The following is a 16,371-nucleotide window of genomic DNA, read 5'->3' as shown; positions in this document are numbered from 1 at the left end:
ATCGACTCAATCTGCTAACCGACCACTCTGACTTAGAACAACCCACATCAACCCTAAAGGACAATTTCACCTCATTCCATAACACCTGGAGTGTGTTCCAATCCACGTACTTCCAGAAGTACACTTCAATGTAGTGCACTTTGTGCACTCTGTACTCACTTGAGTAGTGCGTAAATTTCAGCGGGGTAGGGTCGTCTCAAATGGAATACTCTGCGCCGCACAAATGACGATCGCAACATTTGACCGCGGCTCGCTACCCGCCAAAATATCTTCTAAAAAAAAAATGAAAGCAGAGTGGAAATTACGTTTCCAACGTCGTCGCCTACTCCTACGATGTGTCCTCCTGTTGGCTGGAAATGCACCGGTATGTTTACGTATTGTTTTATTCTGTTATCTACGTATGTTTGAATAGTGGTCGTGGCTCCGCCCCTTCTGCTGCGTAGCCAGGATGGCGACAGTTGAGTGTGGAAAGTGTCCAACGTTCCACACTCAACGATTTGACCGTTTTGAGTACAACATCCGGGTACTTTGAGTGCACTGCATTTTACCGTACTTCCCAGTGTGAACGCACTTATGCACTCAAAGTAGTAAGTGTAAGTACAGAAGTACGCGGATTGGAACACACTGCTGGTCTCCTTTCCTGCAGTCCATTCAGAGCTGACTGAGCTGACCGCACAGATTTGGTCAAATACAATAACTCAAAATTGCCCATAATGTACCTCCTCAATACTGTGCTGTCTTGTAATGTACTGGTATATGTTAATAAAGCTCAAATAAAACATTTATAAAAAAAAAAGAAGATCGCACATCTGGAATTCTTTAAAAGCATCAACAACTATTTAAAACCAAACCTGCTCTTTGGTCTTTACAGGGGAAACTCTGGCCTCCTTTAATGATAATACACTTTATTCTATAGCACATAAAATGCAACACTAAGAGCTTTACATACTGTAAAATCAAATAATCGTGAAATATGTTATAAAAACAAAACAAGGATACAAACAATGAAATAAATGGAAAGAATAAGACAAGATAAAATAATTGTTAGGCAAGAACACTGAAGGAGAAAGCAATGTTAAAATGATTTCACCGTAAAGCGCGGACAGATTTACATTACCCATCAATATGAGCATTCACATACACTCCATCCACATCACTGGAAAACAAAAGCTGCAGCTTTGAATATTGATTTTCTGTATTAAACAACAGACAAGACACATTTAGGCCACTTCCTGTCCGGCTCCTGATGAAACCACGGATGCAACACAATCGGTGATTACAATCCTTGAATAACGATCCTCGACTTAAAGCAAATCTAAACTGTACATGCAGACACGTGCAAAGTGGAGCACAAACACATACCACAGATGTCTCTCGGGATGTCTCTTTTTACGACATGTGGCATCTACTCTCAGAGCACAAGGAGGCCAGAACCAGAAAACCACTCAGTCCGCCGTGTCCAGGAAGCCAAAATAAAACCCCCGAGCTGCCACAGCGAGGGAGCGTTTCCTGGACTCTCTGATTTAGCACGAATAGTGAAAATAACCGCTCAGTGAAGCTACAGTACAGTGTGTGCAAAAGAAAGAACATAACTCCCAACTAGGCATTCAGGTAAACGACAAACTCTGGGTTTATATTATTTATACACAGTTTTATTGCATTAAATACTCCAAGATTTGGTTTGTTACTCTCTGACTCCCTCTCTCCTTTTTGTATTGCATCAAAGAAATCTTGTTTTTTCTTCTGCGTCTGAGAACATGAAATTCTATATTCCCCTTCTGGTTTTCATATATATATATTTGTATATATATATATATATATATGTATATATATATACATATATATATATATATAAACTGCCCAAGACCTATCTTCCCTCTGATTCCTGATGGATAATTGCTAGATGCAGCCGCCTATTTGATGGTTTGCGAGAGCGATCACACAACGGCCGCTCCTTCTCATTTCACGTACATCAGAGCTCACCCTATAGTTTCTGATGAGAAGGCTCTACAATTTTCTTCTTTTGGCAGCCTTGCATGCAAAAACTCCTAGACAGCATGTTACCGCTGAACAGAGATAGAACACGGTGGCCGTCGTACTTTAAGCGTGTCCCTTTTTTTTTTTCTTTGTATGGTATTTAGTATCCAGTAGACATGTCCTCTGAGGACAGAGATGCTGTATGCAGGCATCTAATGAGCGTAACGTATCAGATTTGGCACAAACGTCCACTTGGTCCCAAGGATAAGATAAGATAGAACTTTATTAATCCTAAAGTACTATTTCTAGCACCAGTGCCTAATAGAATAACAATAAAGTAAGATACATTTAGTAAAATGAGTAAATAAGATAAGTAAAATGAAAAAGGTAAAGTAAGCTAAAAAAAAAACAGAACAGGAAGTAGTATTGCACATGATATTGAGATTATTGTTGTTGTCAGTGTCCGGTGTTTTCAGCTGTCCTTCCTGCAGAAGGGGGAGGAGTTATAAAGTCTGATGGCCGCTGGTAGGAAAGACGTCCTGTGGCGTTCTGTGGTGCACCTCGGTGGTCTCAGTGTACAGCCGAAGGAGCTCTGGTATGACTCCAGTGTGGCGTGCAGAGGATGAGAGGCGTTGTCCCTAATACTGAGTAGTTTCCTCAGCATCCTCCACTCCGACACCTCCACCTCCACCTCCACCACAAACTCCACCTCCACCTCCACCACAAACTCCACCTCCACCACAGACTCCAGCTCAACTCCCGGGACAGAACCTGCTTTCCTAATGAGCTTGTTGAGTCTGTTAGCGTCGGCTGCCTTCACCCTGCCGCCCCGGCACACTACGGCGTAGAAGATGGCGCTGGCCGCCACCGAGTGATAGAACATCTGCAGCGTGGTTCTGCAGACGTCGAAGGATCTGAGTCTCCTGACAAAAACAGGCGGCTCTGACCCTTCTTGTACAGACTCTGTGTGTTCTTAGACCAGTCCATTTATTTAGTCTAAGTAAGGATGAGCTGATTAGATTCTGGTGGTCAAAGGTCAAGGTCACTGTGACCTCACGTCCGTCCCGTTCTCGTGAACGCGATATCTCAGGAACGACAGGAAAGACAGGGTTGACGATGTTGGAAAGCTAGCATCATTTGAAAGTAGCATCGCTTCAGGAGCTCCGTCTGAACACGACCACCGCCGCATCGTAACTACTTCACCGCCACGGAGCAGAGAGAGGACCTCAACTCAACAACGCTACCTCATGACCAGTAACTGCAGCAGTGCTACTGCAGGGCTGAGTTCTCTCTTCCATTCTCCAGGAAACGTGCGGCTGCGACACTAAGGGTAGAGTACGAGCAGGGAGGCAGGGAGGCCTCTGATTGGTTCTTTCCAAGCGGACCGCGAGGCAGTGATTGGTAGACATTTTTACAGGATTACAGCAGCTACAGATGACGGCTCTTTTCCGCTCCTTTGTCAGAACTCATCAGTAATGGATCGCCTTTCGGGGTGTAAACACCATTTCAACCAATAGAACAAATAGTGGAGACTGGAGAACATCGTCAACAAACATCTACTTGGACTCGAGGATGAACTGAGTAGAATTTGGTGGTCGAAAGTCAAGGTCACTGTGACCTCATAAAACAGGTTTTTGGACATAACTCAAAAATTCATACGCTAATTATAACAATCTCCCACAAATGTCTAACAGGATCAAATGAAGTGATGACGTTTTGGACAGACAAAGATGTAAACTGCACCTTGACTGTTCGGCGGAGGCGTACAACGGCTAGGTGCTAATTCTAATTCTCTATTGCTACTAAGCCCTTAGAAAGAACGATAGTAAAAGGGGAGTTACGATGGTCTTACCACAGAATGCAAACACATCCCCCTCCTTCCACCTCAGGGAATCAGACAGAAATAGGGCGGGGGGTTAGAAAGAGTGAGTGCTATAGAGCATCAAGGGATAATTATGGTTAATTGCTGCTTTCTGGATGTGTAGTCTGCATTCAAAGAAAGTGACTAACCGTGGGCTTGGAAACATTTACAAGGCAGACGGCTGGGGGCACACAGCTTTGAAGTATAGGAGATGCTATTGAGTGTTTATGACAGGTGGAGATATGTAGGCAACTTTGAAATGATGAAAGTAATGTCTCTGTGAGATTACTTCTAGTTTAAAGTTTATGTCCCACTGCTTTGATATCTTCTCAGTAGCCAATGAAATCAGTGGCTTTGAAAACTTAATGTGGTGTTCTTATTACTTTGGACTTTCAGGTATTCTCTTCAAAAGTGAGACACACATCTTTATATCCTTACAGTAAACACTACTTTTGTGAAGATCATAATGTTCAGTTGTTGTTGTTGACTTTGGTCTTTTTTTTTGGAGATAGGAGTTTGTGGTGTGGTTGGAATTTAGTTCATGATCTTGTTAGGCATCATTTTTTTTTAACTATAAAGGACGTCTGCTGATTTTAAGAGCAACACCAGCAATGAACTGATCCGACTAACATGTACTGCCCTTATATCCAAAGCCCCATATGTCTAATTCCTCTGTGTCATATAGAGCTCCAGTGTGAGCCGCACTGTTGCACCTTAAATATGAAAACCATGGCCATCATAGTTTGTTTTGAGTCTGTCCCACATGCACCGTCCTGCTGCCCTAAATACTCACAAGCGAACTAAATGAGTGTCGAACCACAACTCCCCAATTACTCCTGTTTGAGGAGCGTTTGCTAAAAACTACGGTGCTCAGCTGTTGTGTGAATTTTTTTTTTTTTTCAACAAATCCAAAAATATATGATGATATCTGTGAGCCGTTTTTAAAAATGTATGTCTTCAGTCGGAACAAATGTGCTATAGGGGGTTGAGTGCCACAGACACTATTTGACCATCATAAATCATAGGTGTCATGTTTCTATCTGCTTTTAACTTAAACATCTCTCTCGCTCTCTTTCACACACACACTGTTCTTAATGAATGTCCGTTTTGTTAGTCCAGGGGTCAGCAACCTTTACTATCAAAAGAGACATTTTAGGCAAAAAAAAAATATAGAAAATCTGTCTGGAGCCGTAAAACATGTGATCATTGTAATGAAGGTAACACAGTTTATAGTCTAAGTATATAGTATATAAGTCTAATGCAGTGAGGGCCAAAGAGATAATGTACTACGGAGTATTAGGACCACATTGAGGGAAAAACATCTGAGATTTACAGAATAAAGTCGTAATATTACGAGAAAAAAGTCGTAATATTACGGGAATAAAGTCATAACTTTAACTGTTTCAGGGTTTTTTAGGAGGAAGAAGAATAAGATAATATAGTTATAGAGAGAATTTTTTTTATAGATGTTATGTAAAAGAATGATAGGCTAAATAAATGTGGGTTTTTTTTGTAGAGAAATAAGAAATAAAATGTTCTCTCTCTCTCTCTCTCTCTCTCGCTCTCTCTCTCTCTCTCTCTCTCTCTCTCTCTCGCTCTCTCTCTCTCTCTCTCTCTTCAAGCGCACCTGAGCTGATGCTGCAGAACAAGGGCCACGTGGGACTGACCAATCAGAGCGAGAGGAGAGCTCAGAGGGGCGTCGGTGAACAGCGCGGACAAAACCCTGATTGGCTGTCCGAGCTCTCACTCTCCTCTTCTCTCCTCTTCTCTTCTCTTCTCTTCTCTTCTCTGCTGGCAGCTTGGTGAGTGGTCCTGCTCTGCTGTCTCATCTTCACCTTTACCTGAACGGTTCTTCATGGTTCAGAAAGCCAGTCTTTCTTATGCCACACAGCATATACAGGTGCAGCTCAACAAATTAGAATATTGTGAAAAAATTCAATATTCTTCGTCAGTTATTTAAGAAAGTGAAAAATCTAGACTCATTACACATAAAGTAAAATGGTTCAAGCATTTTTTCATTTTAATTTCAATAATTACAGCAAACAGCTCAAAAAAGATAGAATAAGGTATCTCAAAATATTAGAATATTGCATAAGATCAATCAAAAAAGGATTTACAATACAGAAATGTCCAACTTCTGAAAAATGTCTGAAAAAAAAGTCTGGAAAAAAAAGACTGAAAAAAAAGATCTGAAAAATGTCGGACAAAAAAAGTCTGAAAAAGTGTCCGAAACAAAAGGTCTGAAAAAAAGTCTAAAAAAAAAGATCTGAAAAATGTCCGAAAAATTTCTGAAAAAAAGATCTGAAAAATGTCAGACTCTCCTCAGTAAGCACAGATATACGTACACTGTAAACAATCTCTGTTAATTTCCAGCAGGATTTCAACAGTATTAACCTGTTATTGCTAAAAACAGTGCTTTATATTATATGCTTTAATACAAAAGAAAACCTGTTAAATTACGCTCATAGGACGCTCATATTAGCTTTATTGTTCTTCACTCACATGTTGTTCTGGTTTCATTCTGTGCTTGTAGCCAGCTAGAGACACACAACAAGTCTATTATAGCCTTTTTCCTAACAAGTGCCTTTAATTAATAATAAAAAATGTCCGAAAAAAAAGATCTGAAAAATTTCTGAAAAAAAAGATCTGAAAAAAAAGATCTAAAAAAATGTCCGGAAAAAAAGATCAGAAAAATGTCTGAAAAAAAAGTCTGGAAAAAAAAGTCTGAAAAATGTCCGGAAAAAAAGATCTGAAAAATGTCGGGAAAAAAAGTCTGAAAAATGTCCGAAAAAAAAGATCTGAAAAATGTCTGAAAAATAAGTCTGAAAAAAAAGATCTGAAAAATGTCTGAAAAAATAGTCTGAAAAAAAAGATCTGAAAAATGTCTGAAAAAAAAGTCTGGAAAAAAAAGATCTGAAAAATGTCTTAAAAAAAAGATCTGAAAACTGTCGGACAAAAAAAGTCTGAAAAAATGTCCGAAAAAAAAGATCTGAAAAATGTCTGAAAAAATGTCCGAAAAAAAAGATCTAAAAAAATGTCGGAAAAAAAAGTCTGGAAAAAAAAGATCTGAAAAAAAAGTCTGAAAAATGTCCGAAAAAAAAGATCTGAAAAATGTCTGAAAAATAAGTCTGAAAAAAAAGATCTGAAAAATGTCTGAAAAAATAGTCTGAAAAAAAAGATCTGAAAAATGTCTAAAAAAAAAGATCTGAAAACTGTCAGACAAAAAAAGTCTGAAAAAATGTCCGAAAAAAAAGATCTGAAAAATGTCCAAAAAAAAAGATCTGAAAAATGTCTGAAAAAAAGATCTGAAAAAATGTCCGAAAAAAAAGATCTAAAAAAATGTCCGAAAAAAAAGATCTGAAAAAAGTCTGAAAAAAAGTCTGAAAAAAAAGTCTGAAAAAAAAGTCTGAAAAATGTCTGGAAAAAAAGATCTAAAAAAAAATCTGAAAAAAAAGATCTGAAAAATGTCTGAAAAAAAAGTTTGAAAAAAATTATCTGAAAAATGTCTGAAAAAAAAGTCTGAAAAAAAGATCTGAAAAAAGTCTGAAAAAAAAGTCTGAAAAAATGTCGTACAAAAAAAGTCTGAATAAAAAGATCCGAGAAATGTCTGAAAAAAAAGATCTGAAAAATGTCTGAAAAAAAGATCTGAAAAAATGTCCGAAAAAAAAGATCTAAAAAAATGTCTGAAAAAAAAGATCTGAAAAAAGTCTGAAAAAAAAGATCTGAAAAATGTCTGAAAAAAAAAGATCTGAAAAAAAGATCTAAAAAAAAATCTGACAAAAAGATCTGAAAAATGTCTGAAAAAAAAGTTTGAAAAAAATTATCTGAAAAATGTCTGAAAAAAAAGTCTGAAAAAAAGTCTGAAAAAAAGTCCGAAAAAAAAGTCTGAAAAAATGTCCGAAAAAAAGTCTGAAAAAAATTATCTGAAAAATGTCTGAAAAAAAAGTCTGAAAAAAAAGTCTGAAAAAAAGATCTGAAAAAAGTCTGAAAAAAAAGTCTGAAAAAAAGATCTGAAAAAAGTCTGAAAAAAAAGTCTGAAAAAATGTCGTACAAAAAAAGTCTGAATAAAAAGATCCGAGAAATGTCTGAAAAAAAAGATCTGAAAAATGTCTGAAAAAAAGATCTGAAAAAATGTCCGAAAAAAAAGATCTAAAAAAATGTCTGAAAAAAAAGATCTGAAAAAAGTCTGAAAAAAAAGATCTGAAAAATGTCTGAAAAAAAAAGATCTGAAAAAAAGATCTAAAAAAAAATCTGAAAAAAAGATCTGAAAAATGTCTGAAAAAAAAGTTTGAAAAAAATTATCTGAAAAATGTCTGAAAAAAAAGTCTGAAAAAAAGTCTGAAAAAAAGTCCGAAAAAAAAGTCTGAAAAAATGTCCGAAAAAAAGTCTGAAAAAAATTATCTGAAAAATGTCTGAAAAAAAAGTCTGAAAAAAAAGTCTGAAAAAAAGATCTGAAAAAAGTCTGAAAAAAAAGTCTGAAAAAAAGATCTGAAAAAAGTCTGAAAAAAAAGTCTGAAAAAATGTCGTACAAAAAAAGTCTGAATAAAAAGATCCGAGAAATGTCTGAAAAAAAAGATCTGAAAAATGTCAGAAAAAAATGTCCGAAAAAAAAGATCGGAAAAATGTCCGAAAAAAAGTCTGAAAAAAAAGATCTGATGAAATGTCCGAAAAAAATTATCTAAAAAAATGTCCGAAAAAAAAGATCTGAAAAAAGTCTGAAAAAAAAGATCTGAAAAATGTCGGACAAAAAAAGTCTGAAAAAAAAGTCTGAAAAAAAAGTCTGAAAAAAAAGTCTGAAAAAAAAGTCTGAAAAAAAGATCTAAAAAAAATGTCCGAACCCTTAATACCTGGTACTGAGTGAATATTTGCATGAGGGCGATCAGCCTGTAGCACTGCTGAGGTGTTATTGAAGCCCAGGTTGCTTTGATAGCGGTCTTCAGCTCATCTGTATTGTTGGGTCGGGTGTTCCTCATCTTCCTCTTGACAATACCCCGTAGATTCTCTATGGGGGGTTCAGGTCAGGCGAATTGGCTGACCAATCAAGCAGAGTAATATCATGGTAAACCAGTTAGTAGTAGTTTTGGCACTGTGGTCAGGTGCTAAGTCCTTTTTCTTTCTTTTTAGAGCTGTTGGCTGTAATTATCAAAATTAAAATGAAAAAAAAATGCGTGAAACCTTTTTGTTTAAAATATATAACACTTTCACTTTCTTAAATAACTGATGGAGAATATTCAACTTTTTCACGATATTCAAATTTTTTGAGCTGCACCTGTAATATACAAAGACAAGAAAGACAAGAAAGACAAGAAAGTAGGAAGTTGAAAAAGGTAAAGAGAATTGTCTCAGATTGTTTGGAGAGAATCAGAGACAGACAGACAGAAACAGGTATTCAGGTGTGTCCTGTGATGATGAGCGACATTAAACCACCAACTCACAGATGAAAAGAAAGACCCAACTGTTGTTGTATGTGAGGTGAGGTCTATCATTAAAAACGTTCAGTTTACACTCTCAGACTCTCCTCAGTACGCACAGATATACGTACACTGTAAACAATCTCTGTTAATTTCCAGCAGGATTTCAACAGTATTAACCTGTTATTGCTAAAAACAGTGCTTTACTGTTAATACAAAAGAAAACCTGTTAAATTACGCTCATAGGACGCTCATATTAGCTTTATTGTTCTTCACTCACATGTTGTTCTGGTTTCATTCTGTGCTTGTAGCCAGCTAGAGACACACAACAAGTCTATTATAGCCTTTTTCCTAACAAGTGCCTTTAATTGTATTTAGTGTGACTATTCCTATGTCTGTAACCTGCTAAGTCTATTCATCTAGGCAAAAGATAATGTTTATTAAAATGTATGTAAAAAATAAATAGTGCATTAAAACAAATCAGTAAGATAATGTAAAAGAAAGGTGAAAACAGCTATATAATGTATCTTTAAACAGTAAATGAACTGTAAAATACTGTGAAATGAATAAAGTTCAAACTGTATTTTTCATTAACAGTACAAAGCTGTACATTTCAGCGACAGTATAATAATGTTAATTTGACAGTAACATAAAGGCAACCCTGCTGCCAGTTCTTTACTGTTATTTTACTGGGACATTCTTAACAGTGTGCAATTACGCACGCCCTCTCTCTCTCTCTCTCTCTCTCTCTCTCTCTCTCTCTCTCTCTCTCTCTCCACCACACACACACACACACACGCTCTCACTCTTCGTGGGAGTAAGAAGTGTGTAAGTAAAGAAGGGAAGAGAGAAGAGGAGAGAGAGAGAGAGTGATTCCAGGTCTCTCTCTGCTGCTCTCTCCACTTTGGGTACCCAGCAGTCTGACTCAATGGGGCTTTAGCACTAAGGGGTTAAAACACGCTAAAATAAAATATATTTATTCACCCCCCAAAAAGCCCTTTTTAGTGTTTAGGTTTAGTGCATTACGACAGACAGACATTTAGGTTAACTCATCCAGCACAGTCTCCAGAGGCGGTTCCTTTCTGTGTCTGTCGCCTCCAGAAGGTTCAGTCGGTTTCCTCTCGTCGGCTGGCTTTCTGTGAGAGGATAACTTCCACCAGATCCCTCATCCACAGCTCAAACTCCTGCGACACTATGGATACTGGAGATTGTCCCTTCAGGAAGAAACGGAGACCATGGCGCATGGAGCTCTCATCCTTCGCCTTGGTAACCGTGATGCTCGTCTTGTGCCAAACGACCGTGGCTCGGGCAGGTAAGACGGTTTCTCTTATTATTAATAATAATAGTTGTGATGTTTTGAACGAGTCTGTTTATTTGCACCTTTTTTTTTTCTTCATTCTTCACTGTCTCACCTGGATTTACCCGTGCGTAAAATCCGTACGCACAGCATCCATTATCGGACACTTGCGCACCTGACGTTTCATTTCCCCTTAGAAATGTGGTTGCGAGCAACACTATCCAAATGAGTTCATCTTTTTTGGAGCTGTTGTTTTTCCTGCATATTTGCTATTCGACAACTGACAGAAGACAGCTGGGAAATAGGAATAAGTGATGCGAGGGAAATCCAAGTGTCCGATAATGGACCTATGGGATTTTAGGTCCATCCCTTAAAAACACACGAATAAAAAAAATTACAATAATTGCAGTCTTTTTCTGTTTGTTATTTATTGAAAAAAGTATTTTTTTTCTTATCGGGAAGCTGAAATCTCGCCAGCCTTTAACATACCCTGTCCGATAATGGATGTTACGCACGGTCAGTATGACCACAGTGTAGAGACGTTATAAAAAAGCCTATTTATTGTTTGTTTCTGGAGGAAAACAGAACAAATGTTATGTTTTGAATAAAAGTTTAGTTGTCGCTCAATTTGGACATCATTCCCTCCCTCGGCTGTGTCCATGCAGCCGGCTGACAGGTGTCATTTAGTCTGCAAATATTTCAGACATCCAGGTGCTTTTTTTTGTCATTTGGAAAAAAATGTATCTGATGTTGACTTTTCCTGTTTATCTTAATCTTGATTTCACTACTAAGAATCCCGTTCAGTTTTGACAGGATGTGGCTCATTTTACTGCACTTCTGTGCATAAAATCCACAGGGGGGCATGGTGTATAGGACGGTGCAAAGAGCTGCTTCAGTCGCTTTTGGGCAGGTTTTGTATAGTATTTTCAGTATTTCAACTGAACGTTGGTCTGTAAGTAAACTGGGCTCAGAGTTTACCAGTTCAGCCTGTGCACCAGTCCGACCATCACTGCCTCTGCTGGTCCAGGGAGGAGGGATTTCTGCATCAGGATGTGACAATAAGCTCATGGAAAGTTGATTTTTCCAGCTTGTAGAACAACATTTGTATTCGTTTTTATACCAAAGATAATATAGTTCTACATTCATATTAAGAAGAATGGTTTAGACATTGATGGAGAACATTTTGATCAGTAATATTTTACTTTTATGTTCTTTTGCTTTCCCCTCACTCTCTCACAGTTATCGATTAGTTGGACTAAAAAGGAATTATCAATTATTATTATTGGAATGATTGGTATGTGCTGCAGTTCCCCAACTGGCTGCTAGTTGTGTCGAGTTATTTTTAACACAGAGAATCTATTGATTCACCTGAATCCAGATCAGTCCAGTTCAGTTCAGTTCAGTTCAGATCAGACTTTTGATGCAGAATGGCACGCCATGGAAACACATCAAATGAATGCATTCATGTTTTTTTATTTCAGAGTGCAACAACACGACTTGAAATTGTGATCTGTTATGAGGTGTATAATTCACCTTTTTTAAATGATGAATTTGTGATTTTAGTTCGACTACAGTGGATCTGAAGCTGTTTGTTTTTACCTATTGTTTTATAATATTAAGATTTTGGCTGAGTCACATCATGCAGATTTACGCACAGGTTTTTTTTTGTGGGGAAATAAATGTACCTTAGAAGTTCCAGTTGACAGACGATCAATGGCTCTTTATTTGTAACAGAAGTTGCCCTCCTCCACTGGTGTATTCTTTGGCCCCGTTTCCAATTTCAGATTGCGAGAGGCGATTGCACCTTCCCGTCGTCTCCCGTGTGTATTTTGGAGGAGGAAGACTGAGACATTTTTTTGCTTTTTATGAATAGGTTATTATGCGGCGGAGCACCTCGGTCACAGGAGTTCGGGAGTGAAAGCGTTCAGTGTGTCTCCGTGTCTATGTGCGCTTTGTACACTTCTGTTTGTATATATGCGTCTGTAAGCTATGGATGTTTTTTTTCTTCCCCTATTTCAGGGTGTGGAAATGTATGCCACATCTGTGTGAATGTGCCTCTGTGTGCGACACCTCGTGCAGCAGGTTGCATCTTAAAGGTCCCATATTGTAAAAAGTGAGATTTTCATGTCTTTTATATTATAAAGCAGGTTTAAGTGCTTTATAAATACTGTTAAACTATCAAAACGCTCAATATACGGAGAAATACACACAGCCCGTATTCAGAAATTGTGCTTTTGAAACAAGCCGTTAGGATTTCTGTCCATTTGTGATGTCACAAATATACAATATTTAGACCATTAACACGGTTTTAAACATTCTAAATGTGTCCCAGTTTGTTTCCTGTTGCAGTGTATGTTAGTGACATCAGCTGACAGGAAGTAAACATGGACCCAAACTGTTGCCTAGCAACGCAATTCCGTTGAAGTGCACTAAAACGGAGCGTTTCAGACAGAGGGTAAATACAGGTATATTCAAGCAGACATTATGAGGAAAATAAAGTTTTTTTTTAACATTACAGCATGTAAACATGTTCTAGTAGAAACACAAAATACAAGTATGAACCTGAAAATGAGCACGATATGGGACCTTTAAAGGATGCTTATAGAGGCACAGGGAGTGCGCGCTGCAGAGCTCGAGTGGTGGTGGTGGTGCAGCAGTGCAGATGTTTAGTGTAAACTATATAACAGCGCCCCACCCAAGCAGTGAAAGACCGATTTAGAGAAGAGAGTGGTCACAATCTCTCATATTTATTCTCTCTTTTCCATGGGAGAATGAAGACTAGAAAAAAAGGAGGAGGAGGCACCGGGAGAGGCCGAGAGAGGCATGAAAGCCCCGTTCTGTTCAAAGGAGGAGAGAAAATCAGAGGGCAATATTTTCTTGACATGGATGTTCCTCAACCTCATTTCAAAGCAGAGCGCTCCTCAAAGGGCAGTCTGTCTCAGTTTGGCTAAACATAACTTAACCCTGCTCTCTCTCTCTCTCTCTCTCTCTCTCTCTCTCTCGCTCTCTCTCTCTCTCTCTCTCTCTCTCTCTCTCTCTCTCTCTGCTGGTGAATAGAGCTACTATATGTGGCGGAGCAGCAGCCTTTTGACAGCTCATTCCTGTGACTGTATGGAAGTGTGTGGTATTTCAGGCTTCTGTTGGTCGCATGTGACCCAGCCCGCCTGGCAGCTCTAACCTTGTCCTTGTCATCATTTTCCCATGAGCCCTTGTGGCTCTGGCGATCCACATCCATACCTCCTCCACCTGTTACCCTATAATGAGTCCACTTTGATCATTTTTGCACTGGTTGGCCTCGGCTATAGTCAGATGCCTTATCCCCATCAGATGTCAGCGTTGCACATATTTCTCAGCAGTCATCATCATAACGCTGAGATGAAGAGCTACGAGCCGTCACAATAAGATGTTACAGAATTGGCAGTTGACTTTGTAACTCACATTTCTTCTGCAAAATGAGATTTAGTTGTTGCATAAAGACCTCGTATATCAACAAACTGACACAGCAGCCCAGTCGCACAGCAGTTCGTGAAATGGTCACAAAATTTAATGTATTGATTTGTGTACATAGACACGAATGAATACCGGGAAGTATGAAGAGGGATGAGGTCGGGTGGACGGGCGGGTCAAAAAACATGACTTGTTGTTTGTGTCCCGTGTGAAACCAGAAGTCAAAGTTGATTTATTTGTAACTTCCCTTCTTAAGTTACGGCACTTCCAGAGCTATTTTAAAGCGCAAATTGCCACGTGCGCCACGAGTTGCTGGACATTTGTCAGGAAAACGCACAACAAAATACGTTGTTGAAAGTCGTGCTAAGCGTCACGAAAAAAAGGGAAATTCATGTCTATGTACATGAATCAAATAAAACACAGGACTTCTGCCCAGGAGACCGCTGTTCGTGTCCCGTGTGAAACCACAAGTCAAAGTTGAATTATTTGTCACTTAACTTCCTAAGTTACACCACTTCCGGAGTTATTTTAACCCAAACTTCAGTCTGTTCCTAAACCTAACTAGGTAGTTTGTTGCCTGACCCTAACTAAGTTGATTTTTTTCATAAACCTAACTAAGTAGTTTTATTTTGAAAAGCCTGGAGCATAAATTGACATATACGTCACGTATTGCTGGACAATACGTTGTTGAAAGTCGTACCGAGCGTCACGAAAAATTCCTGCCTATGTACGTGAATCAAATACATTAAATTTCGCGACTATTCCCTGAGCTGCCGTGCGACTGTGTTGGACACTTACTAGACTTTTTTTTTGCCCTGAGCGAAGCCTCCGGGAAAAAAACATACTCTCATTCTTCTGCCTTTAATACTGCCTCCTTTGCCAAGATTGACAAACCCCACGCAGCCACAGCTCCACCCTAAACTTAACCAGGAGTAATGTAAGGTTGCTACGTTGGTGGTGGAACACAACCTGGGAGGACAGGCTGTCTGGGACACTGAGTTCAGGGCAGGTCTCTTTTTGGCCAGAAAACTATAGACTAAATGCTATGGCCACCCTCACCATCACTCTCAGTCTCTCAGTGGCCTCAACCACAAATAAATGGCATCATTTGCATGAACAGATAAGACCCAGACTGTGGTTGTAAAAGAAGTGAAAAGCTGAGATACACATTAACACTTCATGACGTCCCCTCCAGCTGAGAACTCATAAAAAAATCCTTTCTCAGACAAAACCACAGTCACACTACAGCCTTAAGGGAGCACAAGATATAGTCCTTCCTTCTTCCTTCTTGGTTTCATAGGTGATGATTTGGTGGTTTGTGTATGTGGGTAGTTGAGCATCGTTCCTCCGAGGCATTCATGTACAATGTACGATGTACAAGAGGACGGGACAGGAGAGCGTGCCAGCCGACTTTATAATGACAGGCTGCCCGTATAGGACACTATTCCTAGTCACTATTATTTCGCTGCTTCTAGGAAGTCGGTGTAGGAGGGTGCGGAGACCAGCTGTGTGCTTTTTGCATGTATAATGTTAATGTACTATCTCTTTTCCAGACGTCAGTACGGTCTGTCCATCTGAAAATAGTTTTAAAAATGTTGCTTTAGGATAGTTGTTGGACTGGGATGAGCGGAGAGGGTTAGTCCATCATGTATTAGTAGACAGAGGAGGGTTTAAAGTACAAAAAGTACTTGATCACAGGGAAGTACCTCTCCTATCTGGGAATGTGTGAAGTGGCCTAATGCAATAATCCCCAATGAAGTGGGCTGGAGCCTATCCCAGCATGCATTGATGAGAAAATGAAAATTTGCCAGCAAAAGTAACCCAATCATTGCATCCTGCCACCCTGACTGTGCACAGTGTATTCTACTATTAACCATGTGATGCCATGAACATAAATGAATTAGTGATGGCGGCATTAGTGCAGGAACAACAGCTGATGTAGGACAGCAGGATTTCTAGTATTCATTACATGTGTTCTTCAGAGTAGTTTTCACATTGTCTCCCATCTCCCTCTATCCAACCATCTCCATCTCCTCACTCAGCTGAATTACATCTATAAAGATCTCTGACGTGGGGATTCCCACACTGAAAAGGTGTCGCTATACAGACAGTGATGATGATTATTATGATTATGTGATGCTGTTGATCCACGGCTGTTACACTTGTATATTATTCTAAGTCTGGCTAGACTCTGAGATAAATGTAGGTATTCAGATATACCACTAGTCACTGTTATTAAATGTATTTTCATTTCATCTAAACATGTTGGCTGCACATCACACTGTTTCACATTTAAGTTTGTTTGACTGTTAGGATCAGACCAATAGATTGTTGGTTCTGAGATAGAGATGTGTGTTTTTTAGCACGTTTTAGGTTAT

General features: G+C 38.8%; 1 protein-coding gene across 3 annotated transcripts in view; it reads left to right on the top strand.

The window, feature by feature from the left end:
- Nucleotides 1–10,067: 10,067 nt before the first annotated feature.
- Nucleotides 10,068–16,371, top strand: part of col11a2 (collagen, type XI, alpha 2) — a 60,700-nt gene continuing 54,396 nt past the window's right edge. For 2 of the 3 annotated variants that reach the window (XM_074613401.1, XM_074613400.1), the window contains exon 1: nt 10,068–10,561. In XM_074613401.1, coding sequence (XP_074469502.1) covers nt 10,444–10,561 — 118 coding nt within the window. In that variant the 5' untranslated portion in view covers nt 10,068–10,443. The remainder of the gene's footprint in view (nt 10,562–16,371) is intronic. The other variant, XM_074613402.1, reaches the window with a different exon arrangement.

This window comes from Sebastes fasciatus, chromosome 17 (assembly GCF_043250625.1).
Source record: "Sebastes fasciatus isolate fSebFas1 chromosome 17, fSebFas1.pri, whole genome shotgun sequence".
In the NCBI taxonomy this organism is placed as follows: domain Eukaryota; kingdom Metazoa; phylum Chordata; class Actinopteri; order Perciformes; family Sebastidae; genus Sebastes; species Sebastes fasciatus.
This window is presented reverse-complemented; position numbering and strand designations above follow the sequence as displayed.